Source organism: Gekko japonicus, unplaced genomic scaffold (assembly GCF_001447785.1).
Source record: "Gekko japonicus isolate JY-2015 unplaced genomic scaffold, Gekko_japonicus_V1.1 scaffold883, whole genome shotgun sequence".
Taxonomy (NCBI): domain Eukaryota; kingdom Metazoa; phylum Chordata; class Lepidosauria; order Squamata; family Gekkonidae; genus Gekko; species Gekko japonicus.
Window position 1 is genome coordinate 1 of NW_015169801.1, and position 19,690 is coordinate 19,690.

General features: G+C 44.5%; 1 protein-coding gene across 1 annotated transcript in view; it reads right to left on the reverse strand.

Annotated features, from left to right (window-relative positions):
- Positions 1-680: 680 nt before the first annotated feature.
- ZRANB3 (zinc finger, RAN-binding domain containing 3) overlaps positions 681-19,690 on the reverse strand; it is a gene marked incomplete at its 3' end in the record, with an annotated part of 48,733 nt that continues 29,723 nt past the window's right edge. Inside the window, exons 11-15 of the mRNA XM_015417110.1 lie at positions 13,266-13,445; positions 7,434-7,586; positions 5,111-5,546; positions 3,443-3,622; positions 681-772 (exon numbers count right to left, since the gene is read on the reverse strand). Of these exons, the coding sequence (XP_015272596.1) occupies positions 681-772; positions 3,443-3,622; positions 5,111-5,546; positions 7,434-7,586; positions 13,266-13,445 (1,041 nt within the window). The remainder of the gene's footprint in view (positions 773-3,442; positions 3,623-5,110; positions 5,547-7,433; positions 7,587-13,265; positions 13,446-19,690) is intronic.

Below are 19,690 nucleotides of genomic sequence, written 5' to 3' on the forward strand. Positions count from 1 at the left end.
GATGCACAGAGACCACGAAGAAGATGCAGCAGTTTCCTTGATCAGCCACACAAAACAAAGAAAATGAAAGAAAATCAAGCAGCAGCAAGTACACAACAGGGTAAAGGTAACATGAACATACACTAATTGTTGGTCTACTTATCACCGATAAAAAACCAGGGAGACTTACTTTACCAGATTCTTTTTAAGTTATTCAATTTACTTGCCACATTAAAAGGGTACCCTCCTTCCCACACAGCAGGTCTGAAAGGGGATGTGCATCTTATGAGGCTGCCATCACTTTTACTACCTTCATATTCCTAGCAGAATATAGAATGGATCAGGGAATAGATTGACATGTCATGACAAAGTGAGATGTCACTACTTCCTAGTGAATTAATCTGATGCTCATAGCTTTCAGATTCGTGCGCCATGAGTTCTTGGAATACGTTTGATACTGTCTCAGAGTCCATGCATATCTGTACTCCCCCAACAAAGGAAAAACAGAGGTCACTTTGACGCTGAATTGAATGGCGTGTGCGCAGCCAAAGGCCTATGAATATACAGTAAACAATAAACATCATAATGGGGGGATGGGAGCAACACATATATTGTTACATCACCTCTGTACTCTGGGGGCAGGCACTGGCTTGGGAGGGAAAAGGATATCGGAGACAATTATGAATAAATGGATTGCTTACCTTTGTATAGATGTGGATTCTATCAGTGTTCCTACTTGCACAGAACAGGAAATCATTATACACTGAATAGGAATGTGAATCTTCTAGATTATCTGTAGGGAAAAATTGTGATTTGAAGTTACTGCAAAAGTTGCACATTAATAGCCTTAAAGCAAATATACATGCCATTCCTCTTGAAGCATATATTGTCCCCACTTACCAGGAACCTCCTATGTCCCCCTTTTGCTAGAGCAGGGTTCCCTGGCACCCACCAGTACAAGCTTTTCAATAGGTAGGTGCAGCCAATGTAAGGCAGGGTTGCTATTGGCTGTCATTGTTCAGATTAAAGGCTTTTTGCGTTGGAGAAGCAAGAAGACTGGAAAAAAAAAACATTCCTCAGTCAATGTGTGGTTCCATTGCCCCTTCAGGCTCTCCTTCTTCCCATGAGATGTGAGGAGGGAGCTACTCAGTTTGTCTCCACATCCTGTAACAACCATTTTGAGTTGGGCTCTGACTCCTGGGGCAGCTCAGGTGGAGGTGGTGCTCATCACACTCAAAATTCCAAAGCTGACCATGAGCTCAAAAAAAGTCGGAGACCCCCCATGCTATAAGAAGGCTTGCACAAAACTAAGCAGTATGGCCCACCCTGGAGTGCTCTTTATGGCTACATTTATAGGCCAGTATTAATATCTATCATATTTTTATCCCACCATTTCTTTAAGGAGATCAGAGTGGCGTACTAGATTCACCTCTCCCCCTCCACTTTACCCTCACACAAGATCTAGGAGAGAGGTTAGGCTGAAAAGGAGTGACTAGCCCAAAGTTACTCAGAGAGCTTCATAGCTAAGTGAAAATTTCTACTGGGGTCTTCCTAGCCCTTTCCTCACATCCAATTCTTTTGTTTTAACAGTATGCAATGTCTCATAAGGAGCTGCGGTGGCTCAAGTGGTTAAGACGCTGAACTGCAGGCTGTGGAAGGTCAGTAGTTCAGCAGTTATAGGCCCGGGTGCCGCATGATGGAGTGAGCTCCCATCTCTAGTTCCAGCTCCTGCCAACCTAGCAGTTCGAAAGCAAGAAATTGCAAGTAGATAAATAGGTACCACTTCGGTGGGAAGGTAACAGCATTCTGTGCGCCTTGGTGTTTAGTCATGCCGGCCACATGACCACGGAAACGTCTTCGGACAGCGCTGGCTCTTCGGCGTTGAAACGGAGATGAGCACCGCAACCCTCGAGTCGGATTCGACTGGCTTTCGAGCAAGGGAACCTTAACCTTTTACCTAATGTCTCATAATAGCCCCACCCCTGTCAACTCAGTAATGCATTGAGGTATGTAACTCCACAATCAACATTATTAATCTTTCCAAACATAGCAAATGTTAGGAGTGTTTCTTGCTATAAGCCCACGGTGACAAAACCCCACTAGAGCTCAAGAGTGCCACCTAGAGATTCTGGAATTTTGGACACCTAGAGTTATTAGAATAAGCCATTCATTTTCATTCCGCATTTGGACCATCCTGCCAGATTTAATCCTTTTTGGACAAAGGACAATTCAGTTTTGGCCAGACCACCTATTTGTCATGGAGGTTCAGGGACATTACCAGATGCTTGATGGCGTGGGACTATCATTTTATAAGTCTGATTTGTAACAGGACCATCCGACATAAGAGGTGGAGCTTTTCCTGACATTGGCTCAATCAGCTCATCACTCTTAGAGAGGAGCCTGGTTTAGGTCCCATTGACCATAAATATCGGGGCATTTGTGATTTTCCCTTGTCTTCAGCGGAAACTGGGGTCTAAAGGTGGTTGTAGTAGGGGTTAAGGACTCCTCCAACATCATGTTACTGCAAGGAGCTATGTCCATGCTGAGGAACCTGCTATAGCCTAAGTAACATGTAATTAGCAGAGTTAGATCAACTGTATTACTTTTTATTTGGCAGTCTGTGCTCTGTGTTCTTGTGTGACTTTTCCCTATATTTTGTTTTGCTCTTTCCCCATCACTTTTTTAATCCAACCAACCTTCCCCCCCTTTTAAATATATGTTTTTATAAAGACATGTTGGCTTTGCTTATACAATCTCTCTCTCTATGATATTTCTCTTACTATCTTACCCATGTGTAGATTGCATGAACACGACATAGTTTGCCATAAGGTATTTCCCAGGGTTTCTACTCAGTTACTTTATTATTGATCTAGTATTGTGTTAGAAGGATATCTTCTCACTGGGTCAGAGTTGTGGCAGCTCATTACCAGGGTGCTTTCCAGGGAACCCTGGGTCTGAGGGAGTTTCCCAGCAACCTTCTCCCCTTCCTTCTGTAACACCCATCAAATTGGTGAACATGGATGCAATAAGAATCACAATCCTGCTATGATCTCTGGAAATAACTGAGAGTATTACCTTATCTTTATCATCTAAGGACTGATTTCAAGCAACAAGAGCAGAAATACTTGTTCTTGGCAATTATTCCTCTATCTTTGGAACTTCCTGTCCCTCAACATCTTGCTCTTCCAGACATCCTGCAAAGTTTTCCCTATCAGGGTGATACTTTCGTAAACACTGATAGTCCAGATTTAGGTTTGCTGTTACATATGATATAAACATTTTATCTTTTAAAGACATGTAGTCAATATTTGGACTTTTGCAAAACTTATACCTATGCTGATTTCTTGCAGGCTGGGATTCGCAATGAAATGTTTGATAGTACACAAAAACATTCAGGGTTTTTTGCATGCTCACAAAAGACTTGCTAATCAATTGCTCCAGAAGGAAAGTTAGCTTTTCCTACCTCCTCTGAGCCCTTGCTCAGAATGATTGGATTGCTTCTCTTCAGCAATGGCTGCTCCTTCCTTGATTTCACCAGTCAGTAGTCCTAAGCTTTGACCATCATTAAGGCTTCTAGTGCCTGGAGCTACAGTTTCATTTTTGCTCTGGACAGAGCTGCTCATTTGACTTTTGTTCTGTTTACCTATGGATAGTAAAACAAAAAAGAACTGTAGTTATACCTTCTTTCTGTACAAGTAGGTAAAATCCCAGTGCCCCAAACATTACTTTCATAAGTTCTAACACATATCCTGTCAATTGATTCATAAAGAGATCTGTTTATACAGACTGGCAATTTTTAAGGTGAAAGGAATGTCAGACAAAACGCCACCCAAATCCTCCCTTTCACGTGAAGAAGTGGCATTAGAAATTAAAATCCCATGTAGTTCTCAAATAGCAAACGGCACAGACTTGGCATACTTGAATAACTAAGCATAGGCTGTATGAACAGCAGTCTAATTCTGAACACCACTCAGTCTGGAAGAATTCCAGAGATGCAAATGTTAAGAGGCAGGAGAAATTATAATCCTGTCTTGGAGGGTTGGATCCAAAGCTCCATAAATGTAGTGGAGTTGGGGGAACAGGACTCCCTGCCTTCCTCCTCCTGGGGCAATGCACTGGGCCCTCAGAAATTATTTTCCATTGGGTCAAGAGACCCTTGGGAACTTGCTCTCCTTTCCTCTGCCAAGAGGAGTGCTGTTCCACTGTTGCAACCGTTGTTACACTGGCAGAATAGCACCTTTGGATTCTGCTCTGAGAGAGCTAAGAGGTTTTTCTTTAGATATTAAAGGATGGTGAGAATTGGACAGCTGTGCAGTTTGAAAATCCAACTTTCCTTTATGATTTCTCCACACTTGGGATAATGTGATTGAGGAATGAGATCACAGTATTAACAAAATTCTACAGAAATATTGCCATTAAATCTGACACCTGTTTTTGCCGTCGTGTGTGTTAAAAAATAAAAATAGGAAAATCGGCCAAAGGAGAAAGGCAGGACGAAAGTGGTCTTCATGACCCTGAATGAAAACCAAAAGAAATGAAAGAACTCATGTATATATCCTAGATGGATCAAACAAAAGAAAGTCCCTTTTGCAAACTTAATTCAGGGAAGGGTTAGATCTAACCATAGCATGTGCTTAAAAACATAACCAAATATAATATGAAGCAACTTTTATTCCTTAACGCACCTTTATTAGCATAACAAAATTTTATTCCTAAGCATGAAGCAATTGTAATCTTTCCAAGTATAATTTTCTGGCATGCTTCAGAGGTGAGTTCCTAGGACAACTGCCTACCAAATACATCATTAAGTGAAGTACCCACACAAGCTTGTGGAGAGCTACATATCTTCATAGGGAGTCAAACGGCAACAACTCTGCTGAACAAGAGCCCAGACAATAAAAGTACCATAAAAACTGAAGTCCACTCTGACCCATTATATTTACTTCATGGTAATATAAGAGACATCAGTGACACCAGATTTATGGCATGCTATAAATTCTGAAGGTTTTAGAACCATCGAACTACCTTCAAGTCCCTCTGTTCACATATTTTAGGTCTTTTTTAATGCCATTACTAAAACAAAGCTGCACTCTTTAAAGCACAACAAGATTTTCACTGGGAGTTTACTTACTTTTTTGTTCCCGGGGAGATTCACATATTTCACAGTAAGGTAGCAAGGAACTATTACAGTAAGTACAAAGACTGCAGTGCCAGGCTGCTTCTGAAGTGGATCCTTTGCTTGAATTAAACAGCAGAGTACCATTGTCCACTGGAGCAGTTTCTTTTGGATACGAACAGTTTGTTTTTCCAAACAGAGATTTTCTCCCTTTCTTAGAAGTACTCTTTGGGGTAGAAGGCTCTAACGCTCTTGATCTCTTTGCCTCACTGCAAACCACATCTGCATCATTTACTTCCCTGGAGTCCATATCATCTATGTCCTCTGCAGCTTGAGAAGAATTTGGACTAAAATTCAAAGATTTATCACAAGAAGCCATTTTCCTCTTTTTGTCAGCATTTGGTTTTGGTGACAAGAAGGTGCGAATGTCATGCTGTTTTTCTTTCTCAAACTAGAACACAGACAGAGACCAAATAAATGTGACATGGCAGGTGACATGTTTTTCATTATCTATTATCTTCCTTGGTGAGTGTTTGCAATGCTCCCAACTGGAGCACTTTGGTAGGAAGAAGCTTTCTTTCAGAAACATCATTTAAAAGCAGTCTGTGAAAAACAATGGATTGGATCCAATAATTCATATGCAGAGGTCTATTTGCAGAATGGAGTCTTCATGTCTCACCCCCCTGCATGTAGCCCTCCACACACCCCTGAAATGCTGCCCCCATGTTTCAGGGGACCATGAAGAGTAGTTGGTGCAATGCTTGAGTGTTCAGTGGGAGGGCAGACAAGACAAAAACAGCTCACATGATACAACTCAATATTTGAGACCTGTCAAAGTTAAACCATCACCCTTCAAAATACAGACTACTATTATCGCTGCTTTCCTACGCTAATTAATCTGGTAAACAATTCAGAAGGAAAGGATTTACATGCTATCTAGTGAGGGTATAGCTTCACTTGAAAGGCTGTGAATTATCTGGAGCGTTTACCTTTCGTTACTTCCAAAATCTCTAAACCGAATTACTGAGCTAAATAAAAATGCTCTGCAGTGTGTTACCCCAGAAAAGTCAGTGTTCCTTAACCTTCTAAAATCCCATTACCTTTGCAAGTCAATACTTATCACTTCTAGAGTAGGCTGAAGATTCAGGAGCAGTACAAGCTATTTATAATACCAGCTTGGGCAAAGGAATTACAAAAATATCATTTTATATCTCAGTGGTTGTTCGCATAGCACAGTCGGAATCATATTGGCTACTGTGCATGACTGGAACATCTTGTGCCTCAGCACCTGTATGCAGTTTTCCTGCTGTAGTGTTACATCAAACTGAGTCACATAATTCTTGATGGCCACAAGCATAGATAGCTTCAAAGCAGGGTTAGACAGATTCATGGAGGAGAGGTCCATGAATGACTACTAGCCATGGTGACTGAAGGGATTCTCCATATCCAGAGGCAGCCAACCTCTGAATACCATGCTGAGAGGCAGCAGTATGGGAGGGCCTTGGTCTCTATGCACAGTTTGGCCCTCCAGGGCAACTGGCTGGTTGCAGTGTGAAACAGTATGCTGGACTAGATGGGTCACTGATTGTATCCCGCAGGCTCTTTTTCTGTTCTTTTCCCAATGCTAATTTCCTGTATTAGAGAGTTACCATAGCTTCATAGCTGCGTAGAAAAACCACCACCACCCTTTTAACACACACACACACACACACACACACACACACATACACACACACTCCTTCCACCCATGCATCTTCACAAGTATCCCTTTAGGGAGGAAAAAGTGTCCTGATATGATCTCCCACAAATGCTATGAACCAATTTTGTTAAGTATCAAAAAGATTCCCAAACGTGACTGTGCCAAAAACAAGAAGGTTATTAGCAAGAGAAAGGAGATCTAAGTGGCAAAACCAGGCATGTGAAAGGCTCCGCCCTAGCTCATGAAAACATTTTTGTTTTCTCTACAGAATGGGCAAGATCCAGATTTAGTTTTGGTGGACCCCATTAACATTCTATGGGTTCAGGTCTCTGGATCATAGAAATGGAGCACCCGATTACAGTTGTTTACCAAAAAAGTTAAACGGTCAGATTTTAAAATTTGTTTTTAGATTCAGATTTAGTCAGCCTCAGACCATTCATGCACACAATATACAATCCAAGTACTATTAATTCCTAACAACAGCCCCCCAGAAAGTCACTTTAAGACACATTAAGAAAGAAACATGGCTTTAGTCTTTTGGGCGTGAAGTTTAAAACAAGCAACAATGTAAGTCTGGAAATTTTAAGAATTCTTTATCAGATAAACACAGCAAAAACAGTTATATCTGCATACTCTTACATGGGTGAATAAAACCTCATTTTTAATGTCATTCAGACTTTCATTAGGAGCCCAGGCTTCAGCAAAACTCAGGAAATCCCATTTCTCTCTACTGCCTTCTTCAGCCAGCAGTTTTTCTTTCCTGCCATTTAGTGTGGTGCCTGTAACTGCTGCCTGTATGTAGAAGAATGGAAAAGCATTATTTCACATGGTGGGACTTACAATAAATATTACGTGTATCCAGGGGTCGTTTCGTAGAAAAAGAGCTAGGGGAACTCATTAGCATAACTCATTAGCATATGCCACACACCCCCGATATCACCGGAAGTGTGTCATAAGGCCACACCCCCTGACATCACGGGAAGTGTGTCATAAGGCCACACACCCCACCCCCAACGGTCCCGGCCGGCGGGAGTACAAGGAAGCCCTGCAAAGGCCCTCCCTGGCCCCAGGCAGGCAGGGGTGGGGAGAGGCAGGGAGGAAGCAACTTACCCTCCCTCTTCTCCTGCCTCCTCCTGGCTGAATGAGGGTTGGAAGCGGGGTGGCCAGAAGCAGGGAGTGGGGCTTCGTCATGTGTCCCGCCCCCCGTACCTCACCCGGGGGACCTGCGATCCCCCGCGATCCCCCCCGAAATGACCTCTGCTTGTATCCAAAACCATCAGTGTTGTAGAGAAAAAGCTTTTCCCACCATTCTCAGGTTCGGTAGTTCTGCCTAGTAGGATCCATAATGTCTACTCACTATTGCTCTCCCCCACTTTGTATTAATTCTTCCCCATAGCCAAGTGGCTGGAGAAGGTGAAAAGTCCTACTGTCATACAGCAGCAGGATAGGAACAAGAAATCCTTTGCCTCAGCTTGACTAGTGGAAGTAAGGAACACAGTCCAAAAGCTGCAGTCTGATTGTCTAAAGGAAATCTCCTCCTAAAGTTGCCCTTTGCATTAAGATGGTTTGCAGGGACCCTGTGGTGGGTATATACCTCTGCCACCTGAACTGTGGCAGGTGGCCACAAGGCCTATTTTTGATTTTGAGTTATTATTGGTGGCATTCCCTGCTTCATAGCTCACTTTTCATGTTCAAGAGGCTGCTAAAAATAATCCTTTTTAGAAGGGCTTTTGTGGTCCATAAATGTATCTAAAGGATAATATAGTACGTTGATGGTATTTGTTAGTAATACACTGATGTGAGCTTTTGTAAAATGAATTTTCATAGGACATTCTGTTTATAAGATTTAATAGTAATTATTTTTATAGTACTCTAGGGATATTCACTGAGAATCATGATATTAATAATCTATTTTAAATAGTTTAAAATATACTCCCTTATCATGGTACATTTATCTCCTGGAACAACAAATGGGAAGCAAAGCAGCATTTAGCTTTTGAATAAGGATTTAAGTTTAATTGACTTGCAATATGTAGAATGGATCCCAGGTTTGATTCATGAGGACTGTATAGCCTTTTATTTTTATTCTTCAAGACTGCCATCTTTAATATGCTCAAAGTATCATATCTCAAATGATACAACAGACACCCTTTTAGACCTTTTGATACAGAGGCTGGTCCCTCTGCTTCCTAGTAAATCTTCTCTATTTGGGCAAAGACTGGAAGGAAGGAAGTCTAGAAAAGAGCCTACACTCATTGATCTTGTTTCACCTTCTCAGTAAGTGACTGTTCCCTTCTTATTCTCTATTAATGATCAGATAAAGGCCCCAAAGGAGCTGCGGTGGCTCAGTGGTTAAGACGCTGAACTGCAGGCTGTGGAAGGTCAGTAGTTCAGCAGTTCGAGACCCGGGTGCCGCATGATGGAGTGAGCTCCCATCTCTAGTTCCAGCTCCTGCCAACCTAGCAGTTCGAAAGCAAGAAATTGCAAGTAGATAAATAGGTACCACTTCGGTGGGAAGGTAACAGCGTTCCATGCGCCTTGGTGTTTAGTCATGCCAGCCACATGACCACGGAAACGCCTTCGGACAGCGCTGGCTCTTTGGCTTTGAAACGGAGATGAGCACCGCAACCCTAGAGTCGGACTCGACTGGCTTTCGAGCAAGGGAACCTTTACCTTTACTTTTTAAAGGCCCCAAAGGACGAGACTACTAAGGCAGCTACAGGATTTCACTTTGAACCAATGGAGACAAATCTGATGAAATCATTTGTTTTGGTGAGCAAACCCAACTAATTAATACATTAAAAACTCTTCAGAGAACCTTAGGAGAGAAAAAAATATATATCTTTTTCTATAGTAGAAGTTAATTCCTCTGAATCAGCCCAATGTCCTTTTAGCCAGACATTAGCAGTGCAGGAGGCCCCTACCGAGTCATGTGGCTTTTTTTGGTGTTAAACAGAATTCTTCTTTTCCACTTGAATCTAAGATAATTGTTAAATTACCTAGTCCTGTAACTGGACAAACTGGATCTTGTAATGATTATTTCCAACAAATCCATGCCAGCCAATGACTGGGCAATGCATCATATGCACCGAAGGGCCAGTGTTTGAAATGGCTCTCCTGAAACATTGCTGGATAAAAATTTAAAAGCTCCTCCTCAGAAATTAAAACTATTGGCACAGAATGACTTTGTGTTTATTCAGGAGACCTGGGCCCTAGACAAAATCTTGTTCCTTGGGTTTCAGGCTTATTCACTTGGTGCTATTCAATCTGGTGGTAAGGAAAGACCCTCGGGGGATTTTCTTAGTTTGATATCACTGTCATTATGTTTTAAAAGCTTCCCACTTCCTAATTTCCCCTCCTTGGGCATCAGCAGTTCTTGTTCAGATAAGTTCCTAAACATTGGTCTTAATAAATAAGTCAAATAATAGTAATAGTCATCTGATACCCATCTATCAAGACCATAACAAATTGAGAGCAGAAAAATGGAGTTCTGGAAACTATACTTTGTGTAAAATCTTGCTCTTCTCAGATAAATGTTGTGCTCCTAAAGGAGAAATTACTCTAGGATCTTGTGTGCATGATAGCTGCTGTAAGCTATTTCAGCTGTCGTCCGCCCCCCCGCCCCCCCGCTTCTTCTGCAGTCTGTTTAAACCAGGCTGGTTTACAGGGACTGCAGAAAAGATTGGGGAAACCACCCTTAAAGTTAAAATTATACACCCCAACATTCAAGAGGGCTATCTTGGCTTAGTCAGAGAGGACTCTTGTGTTTCCCACTGGGATAAACTTATTGAGCAACGACTACAGCTCCTCAATCTTTCCTTGGAGTCGCTTTATTCAGTTACCAAACAGAAAGCCATAAGAATAATTAAGAAATGTCTATTTAAGTATGATTGTAACAGTACAATCCATAGAGGATGACGTCTTTGTTCTACTTAGTTTCTTGGTATTCTTCTGTCTTTAGAGCTTCCCAATTACTGCTCATACTTGACTGTTCCACACTATAGGTATATCTTTATGTTGGTGCACCTTAATGCCCTACCATCATGTTTTGCAAGGGAGGTATCTTAAGATACAATACTCTGAGTATGTGACTGTGGTGAAGATAGTGAGCAATATAGTGCTCAACCGTGATCTCGCTTTAGCATGACAGAAGCACCATTGAGAGGCCTGGACTCCACTGCGATGCTCAGAACTGATTCGCAGCCCCCGTCCCCTCCTCTTTGAATCTGTTATTCAACACACAAGCGTCCATCCTTCCAACACCCTCCTCCATGCCTTCTGAATATGAAATCAAGAGAAGCACTTTAGAAGCTCCACCAGCAATGCAATAGCAACAGCAAAACAAATTTTTATGAAGGACCCCACACGTTTGCAGTAAGAGCCGGGTAGTTTCCTCCTCCGGCTGCATGTAGGTTAGGGGAAAGAAAAGAGCAGGAGAAACCGAGCCCTTGATTCATCTCCCTTACCCTCTTGTCTTTTTCTTTGTGTGTGTGTGTGCCATTTCTAAACTGGCATTCGAGTTGCAGCCCCAGAAGAAGGGCGGGTGCCTGAACTTGGTGCTGCTAGCATTGCCTTAGCAAAAAAAAATAAGGGGGGGAATGCTCTTTGGGGTTTGCTGCCTGTAATTCTAGCTGAGTGAGATCTAGTGTTAAAAGTTGTGCAACTGCAGCCAGTTTGGCTGGGCTGTGCATGTAGCAAGGGGGGGGGGGTCCTCAAGGAAAAGAGGCAAAAAAGGCAGGACAAGCTGGGTGCATTTTCCAAGCGGCGGCCCGCTCTGCAAACACTCTCCCCATGCACTCTTTGCCTAATTTTCCAACAGAGCAAAGAAACAGCAACCAGCAGCTGGGAGGGCAAGTCAGCCATGGAGATGGAGCAGTGGAGACAGCCTATCCCTGCCACAATGGTGCTGGACAAGGAGGATGGTAGGTGTGGGGCAGTGCAGAGCGGAGGGTGGGCTGCCTCCCAAGAGAGGTCTCTTCCAACGCCTTATCCAAGCCCCAGAAAGTGGTCGGATTCCTGCAACTTGCCGCGCACGCAGCATTGCAGGAAGCACTGTGGGCATTTTACACAGCACACTACAGTGATTCAGAAGTGCAACGAAGGGTTTGAAAACAGTTTACGTTAACAAAAGCTCAGCTACGCTTTGCCAATGGGAGGCAAGCGGGTTTGTGTGAACATGGAAATAAATTCCACTAGCAGCCGGTTACTAAAATGAGTCAGTCTGAAGTGACATGGGGGGAAAGTTAGTATCCAGTTACTAAAACAGAATAGATAAGCAATGTGAAAAGGGCCCCTGTATCACGGGACCTTTGAATGCAATTACTTTTCTGAGCCTAGAAATCTTTTCTTTCTTTGCTCCAAAATATAGATCATATGGACACATTACTTCTTTCATTAGAAAATAATAGCAAACCTATCAATCTTTTTAGCTGTGATCTAGCCAAATGTGGTCTAGCCTTTTCTATATTTTAGTAAGAACGAATAAGTTAAGAAGCAGTATGAGGTAGGTAGACAGATAATTTATTATTCCTATTGATCTCAATTCCTGCTCTGATTTAATTGACCTTTTAGAAACCATAGTTAGCTCTGTGTTTTATTTTCCATGTATGACATGAATACTTGCAGAACTGTAATTGCAATAAGGAAGTTTCATCTTTGACAGCTCTCTTTATTAGAATGACAGAAAACTACATAAAAAGGAGAAATTAAAAAAAAGGAGAAAATACTAATTTTTATTTTTACACTAGGTTTGAGGTAACGTTTACTGAAATGTTAGGCTCAATTGTCTTGTTTAACACTTTCACATCCCTGCTTACAAAGAACACAGACACATTCACTTCAGTGCTGCAGTCAACTGAATTTTCTAACTAATTCCTTCTGGACCTTTTCATCAGATGTACAAGGTATTTCTTCCTAAGAATTTATTAGATGTGATTAAAGAGGGAGCTGCGTGGAGCAGAAGAGAAAGGGACAATGGTATTCATATGTGCAGAAAGTACAAGGAGGCAGAGTGGTGGCAATCCAGAGTTACGGCTTTCACCCTGCGGACCGGTAATGTTTACATGGATTGTCAGGGGTTGTTTCATAGAAAAAGAGCTAGGGGAACTCATTAGCATAACTCATTAGCATATGCCACACCCCCTGACATCACTGGAAGTGTGTCATAAGGCCACCCCCCCTGACATCACCGGAAGTGTGTCATAAGGCCACACACCCCGCCCCCAACGGTCCCAGCCGGCGGGAGTGCAAGGAAGCCCCGCGAAGGCCCTCCCTGGCCCCAGGCAGGCAGGGGTGGGGAGAGGCAGGGAGGAAGCAACTTACCCTCCCTCTTCTCCTGCCTCCTCCTGGCTGAATGAGGGCTGGAAGCGGGGCGGCCGGAAGCAGGGGGCGGGGCTTCGTCATGTGCCCCCCCCCGTACCTCACCTGGGGGAACTGCAATCCCCCCCAAAATGACCTCTGTCATTGTCATACCTTATGATTCAACATTGCCCACATAAGAGGGTCCAGTGTGCCATTTGCAACAAGATAATGGATATTCACAGAACTGCACTGCCCAATCCGATGTGCTCGGTCTTCTGCTTGTTTTATATGTCCAGGATCCCAATACAGCTCAGCAAAAACAACATGAGTGGCGGCAGTAAAAGTTAAACCCTGAATACAGCAACAAAAACAAAATATATTTCATTTTTCAAAATGTCATATGGTAAATTGCCATGGTATTGACATAGCTAAATGCTCAAGGACTGCTGCAGGTTTTGGAGATATACTAAGGCAGCTGATTTCAGCGTGGAACGTAGTGTCACTTTAAGAAAAAGGTATTTAAGGCAGATACGTCTCACCATAACAGAAGTGGCCAAAAGATTACAGGAAACTGTTAATTTGGGCTTCCTGCATAAGGGATGAATGCTTAGACGAGGAATAAGCTGGGAACAGAAAATCAAAGCAACAGCTTGCAAGCTCTTGATGTTGGCATCTACTTTGCTTTTTCTCTAAATATAGGTCTGAATGCTGAAAGCAACTACGAAGTGGAATGAGAATAGGAGAGAATTGCTTGCAGCAAGGACCTGGATGAATTTAAGTCATGTACTTCATATTTTAAACACACTGGGATCTGAAGCATCATGGAAAATTTCCTCCCAACCACCCCCTCCCTGAATACTAGAAAATCTTTGGGAACTGAGGCCAATTTCCCCACCCACAGTTCTTCCCTTCCTCACACCTTTAACTGCTCTCAAAAATCTGAACCTCCTGGAACGGAATGAGCATGCTCACCCCCCCCCCTTTAATTTATCAATCATCTGTATACCTATTTCTCAGGCCTGGCCCCCATCTGCAATCTACATCCACAGACTGGGGCCACACTTACACCAAACAGATTTTTCTGCAAACTTGGGGGACTCCCCCCCCCACCAGGTTGGCAGAAAAAACTGACATCTTAAATATATATATACCTGGGTAGAGGGTTAAATTCCCCCTAAAGTAAAGCACGGAGAACAGACCTACCTCCAACATGATGGTTGGCAATTGCAACAGACCCCAGGAGCTGTACTGGGTCCAGCAGTGGCTATGGTGGAGCCCAGGAGCCACAGCAGCTGCTTCCAAGCCAGAGCCTGGGAGACGGGGCATGTCCGGTGGCAGCGAAACCTGGGAGCTGCAGCAAGCCCAGTGATGGCTGCAAGAGAGCCATGCCGGACTCAGCAAAAAGCTGAGGGGAGAGGGAGATCGTATAAGCCCACCATGAGTCTCATGGGCCCCTCACTGAGCCAGGAAGGAGGGAATCGGGCGGTGTGTGTATGTATGAGTGAGTCCTCTCTGCCCCCTCCCCCAGAAGCTGGCAATGAAGGATATGGGCAGGGGGGTGCAGGATTCCTCACTGCCTCCTGCCAAGTTAGCACTGAGTCAGGAAAGAGGAACCGGGAAGGAGGGTGCAGGAGTCCTAACCGCCCCCTGCCACTGAGCCAGCAAACCACCACCCCCCGCCCACCCACTAAACTGGCAGTTAAGGGAATCACGAAGTGGGGGTACACAAGTCCTCACTGCCCCCAGCCAGCAAACAGGGTGGGGAGGGACAGCAGTCCTCACCTCTCTCCCTGAGCTGGGTAGAGGCAGCAGCTATGGTGAGGGGGATGTCTGGGAGCTGTGCCAGCCTGGCAGCAGCAGTGATAGGGGAAGGGATTCTCTCCCATGAGAAACCCACTTGCGTTTTCTAATAACAAAGTCAGCCGGATCTGAGGATACTTAAATCCAGTGATTGGAGCTGTGAACAGACAAGACAGATCTTTCTAGAAAGAAACCTTTCGGAAACCTGAAAGACACCCCTGGTTTGTAGAAAAATCTGAAATCTCACCCACCCTTCCCCCAAAAAAGTGGGGTTAAAAAAACCACAAAAAGATAAAGTGCTCCTAAAAAACAGATTCACTTAGTAGCTGCTGATAGGCAACCAAAGCATTCCAGTCTACGTTTCTGTAAATAAAAAATGGGGGGGAGGGGGGGCAAGGGCCTTTCCAGGCCTGTCTTGGCCTCCAAAAGAACACTTATCAGAGTCAGGCCTGACACAACCACTGGGTAAGTTGATACCACCTGACTTGCATGACTCACCTAGGCCTAGCTGCTTGCTACTGTTGTGAGCCAGCCCTGGACAGAAAAGATCTTACTGCTGTGGTGCGTGCACATCTAGATTACCGTCTGGAAGCTACAGTTGATAAAGAATGCTGTGGTCAGAGTGCTGACTGGAGTGGGTTGTAGGGACCATATCCCGTCTTGTATAACTAATTCTCAATGCAGTCAAATCTGTGGGTACTTAAACACAGAAGACAGATCTTTCTACAAACCCGAGAAAAGTTCCAGGGTTGCAGTAAAATTTGAAATCTATACCCAAAATAACAGAAGCACAGCCTGTAGCCTTAAGAAACAAATGCCCTCAGTGGCTGTTGCTAGGCAATCACAATAGTATTGCAAGTTTAAGCTTTGCTTTCTGTTACTAAAAAGTATGGGGAAGGGCCTTTTCCAGGGTTGTTTTGGCCTTTGAGGAAGGACTCATCAGGGCCAGGCCAACAAACAACCATAAGGCAATTTGATGCCATACAAGTTCCATGGATATGGGGGCTGGTGGGAGGAAGGAAAGAGAACACAGTATGATGAGAGAGATACAGAAGAAACAGAGGAAACTGAGGTGCTTCTCAAAAGTCCTTGTGGGTTCCCCACACAACGCAATTGGCCCTGGCCCAGTGGCCAACACTGCGCAACTCTTGGAGCCTTCTTTATCTATGGAGGCTCAGGTTGCAAAGGTTGCCAGCCAGGCGTTTTTCCAACTCTGCCAGGTTAGGCAGCTGGCTCCCTACCTGTCTCGCCCTGACCTAGCCACGGTAATCCATGCAACAGTCACCGCAAGGTTAGACTATTGTAATTCGCTCTACGTGGGCCTGCCCTTGCGCCTGACCTGGAAGCTCTAACTGGTTCAAAATGCAGCCTCGCGGGTCCTTAGTGAGACCCCTCAGATGGCACATATTCAACCAGTGCTGTGCAAGCTGCATTGGCTTCCAGTGGAGCACCAGATCAGATTCAAGGTTCTGGTTTTGACCTTTAAGGCCCTTAGCAGTCAGGGACCTATATGCCCCTGGAAGAGTGTTACGCGAGGCCAGGTTCTTCTCCACCAAAGTTAACAGTATCACTGCTTCCTTGTGCAGAGACAACAATCTGGACCCCCCCTGGTTGTTTATGTAAGCTTTGGCAGAGACATTGTCTGTCCGAACCAGAATGTGTTGATCTCTCACCTTGTTGCTGTAGTGGAGTAGAGCCAACCGAATTGCTCTCAGTTCCAATATATTGATGGGAAGATGAGATTCTCTCTGGGACCAATGTGTCTGTGTGGGCTCCTCATTCAGGGTTGCCCCCCAACCTTGTAGACTTGCATCTGTGAACATTTGAAGTTTCTTGTTGAAATAAAACTTCTTTCCCTGATGGAGGTTGGATTTCCTTCTCAATCACTTTAGGCCCTCTTGCACTCGAAGAGGTACTTGGACCGAGGTGTCTCGTTTCTCCATCATCTGGATTTGGTATGGTCTGAGAAGAAACTGCAGCGGTCTTGTATGAAATTGTCCCCACTACACCGCCTCTATGTTGGAGATCAGGATGCCCATCACCTTGGCCAAGGTAAGTAAGGATGAAGAGGTGCTGATGATGATTATTTTCACCATTCACTTGGTTTTCTGTATCTTGTCTTCTGTGAGGAAAAGGCAGGTGCATCTGGTGTCGATCAGCATCCCAAGATGTTCCAGCTCCTGTGACAGGGAAAGTGAACTTTTGGCTAGGTTGATAAGGAAGCTGTGAGATTGGAGGCAATGAATGGTCTCTTGGATGTCTAGAAGTGCTTTCGTTTTGGAACTGGAACGGATTAAAAGATTGTCCAGATACGGATGTACGCCCTTCTTTCTCATGTGGGCTACTGAATTGACTAGCACCTTGGTGAACACCCTTGGAGTGGTTGCCAAACCGAAGGGCAGGACTCTGAATTGCAGATGAGAGTTTCCTACACAAAACCTCAGAAAGCGCCTGTGTAGTGGCAGAATCAGGACATGTAGATAAGCTTCGGTGAGATCCAGAGAGGCAAGGTATTCTCCTGGTTGTAGAAGGTCTCCGTATAAAAGTGTCTTAGTTTGATGAACTTGTTCAAGAATTTCAGGTCTAAAATGGTCCTCCAGTCCCCATTCTTCTTGGGGACCGTGAAAAATATGTAGTAAACCCCCTGTCCCTTCTGTTCTGGTGGTATGGGTTCTACTGCCAGAATGTCTATCAAATGTTGAATTGCCATGTATGTTATAGCCCTTCTCTTGTGATCCTTGTGTAAGGGGGAAATGAGGAAGTGATCCGGTGGGGTTTTCATGAATTCTATAGAATATCCTTTTGAGACTATTTCTAATGTTCAAGAATCTGCTTGGGAATTTATCCATGCTGCCTGAAAGCGAAGCAGTCAACCCTCCACCAGAATCTCCCCCGAGTCATGGTTTAGTGGCCTTGTTGTCCCGGTCCTGTTTGTCATTTCAGTTGGAGGACTGTTATCCAAAACTGGATCCAGTGAAGTTCTTCCTGTAGGTTTATTTGGAGTATCCCCAGGAAGATCTCTTCTGGTCCTGTTTGGATCTAAACATCGAGCTTGAGGAACAAAAGGACTGAGTACCAGATCCTCTTTTATCGGGACGATGCAAATTCTTAGGCATTACTTTCTTTTTGTCTCTTGTCTCTACCAGTATTCTATCCAGATTCTCCCAAATAACTTCTCCCCTTGGAAAGGGTAGGCTAGTACAAAGGATTTTGACTGTAGTTCTGCTGGCCAGGCGTGCAACCAGATTCCTCTCCTTGCAACAACTGCTGAGGACATGGCTTATAAGGAAAAGGTAAGAGCATGCAGGATGCGTCAGTCGTGAATGCTGATGCTTTCATAATTCTAGTCGTGCCCTCTAAGAGTCTCATGTTGTTTTCTGGAAGCAATTGAACCAGTTTTCGTGTCCAGACAATGATGGCTCTGGTTACTATTGAAGCTGTAGCCAAAACTTTAATTGCCATTGCAGTGGCTTCATGAGCTCTCCTAAGCGCCGTGTCTATTTTATAATCCAGATTGTCACGTACTGAGTCCTGACCGTGCTCAGATAGTAGACTATATGCTCGAAGTGTGGCCACAGGAGCATCCACCTGCAACATCTCATTGGCAAAGGATGGTAAGTCATACAGGTTTTTTTACGAAGCTAGGGAACTACCTGTCAGAAGTTGGTTTCACCCATTCTCTCTTTAGTTGTCTTACAAAAAACCCTCTCAGAGATTGCATATCTGGGGGGGGGGAATCCTCAGTTCCCTTGGACCTATTTCTGGGGTTCGTGCCTGGGCTAATCATCTCCTCCCCTTTTGGAACGTCATGGAGTTCCAGGGCTGACAGAGTTTTAGCAAGTATATACTGGTAGTCTTCTGCCTTGAAAAAACGTGCAGACTGTTGTGGAACACTAATATCCTCCACTTCTTCGTCAGAAAGGAACTCCCCCTCCTCCTTGTTCCCTATATCAGGCTCAGGGGACTGCTCTCTCTCTGAGTCCGAATGCCTGTCTCTGGAGGTTGCTTTCTGGCTGCTTTAGTTGGCCATCTTCCCTCCCTATCCCTAGACCTGGATTGTCCTATTGGGTCTGGTATAGCAGAGGTTGAGCGAGGGTTAAGGGGACCCATGTCCCCTAGGCAGCATAAATTAACAAATTCTTCCCTCATTGCAAGCCTGATGGACTTCATGAAATTCTGTGGGAGGAGGTCACTACCTGCCCAGCAGAGGTACATTACCCATGACCTGGAGACACGTGGTGCCGTCCGTTGTTGAATGTTCCAAGAGGGGCAATCCTCTGCTGAAGTCTCCTACTGGGAGATTGGTAATAGGCTCCCGGCAATCGATCCAGGGGTCGCAGGTGCGCCCGGGAGCGTTTCCCGCCATAAAATGGGAGCCAAGATGGCTGCCGCTACCAGCCAACAGGCAGGAGCAGGGCACAGCAATGGTGTCTCTGGAGCAATGGGGCTTCTTCCCACGATGTTCCCCACTGTCACAAGCAGCTGAGGCAAGCTGATAGGTCATGCCGGCTCTGGATTCCTCTTCCTGTGGCTCCAGGTTGTCGGCTTCGGTCTCCCCCTTGGAGAGAAAGCTGTCTGGATGTCTTCTAGGCATGCTGGCAATTGCATGCTCCGTAGCTATTTCCCATGGCCAATTAACAGCCACCGCGAAACTCCCTCTCAGAGTGCAAGGAAGTGGGGGGGGGGGTGAGAGAAGAAAGGCTGAAAAGGGGGTTGTAAAAGGCAAGGACCTAGGCAAAAAGAAACAAAGAAACAGGAATAGGAGGAAGAAATAAAAAAGTAGGAAAGAATATAGA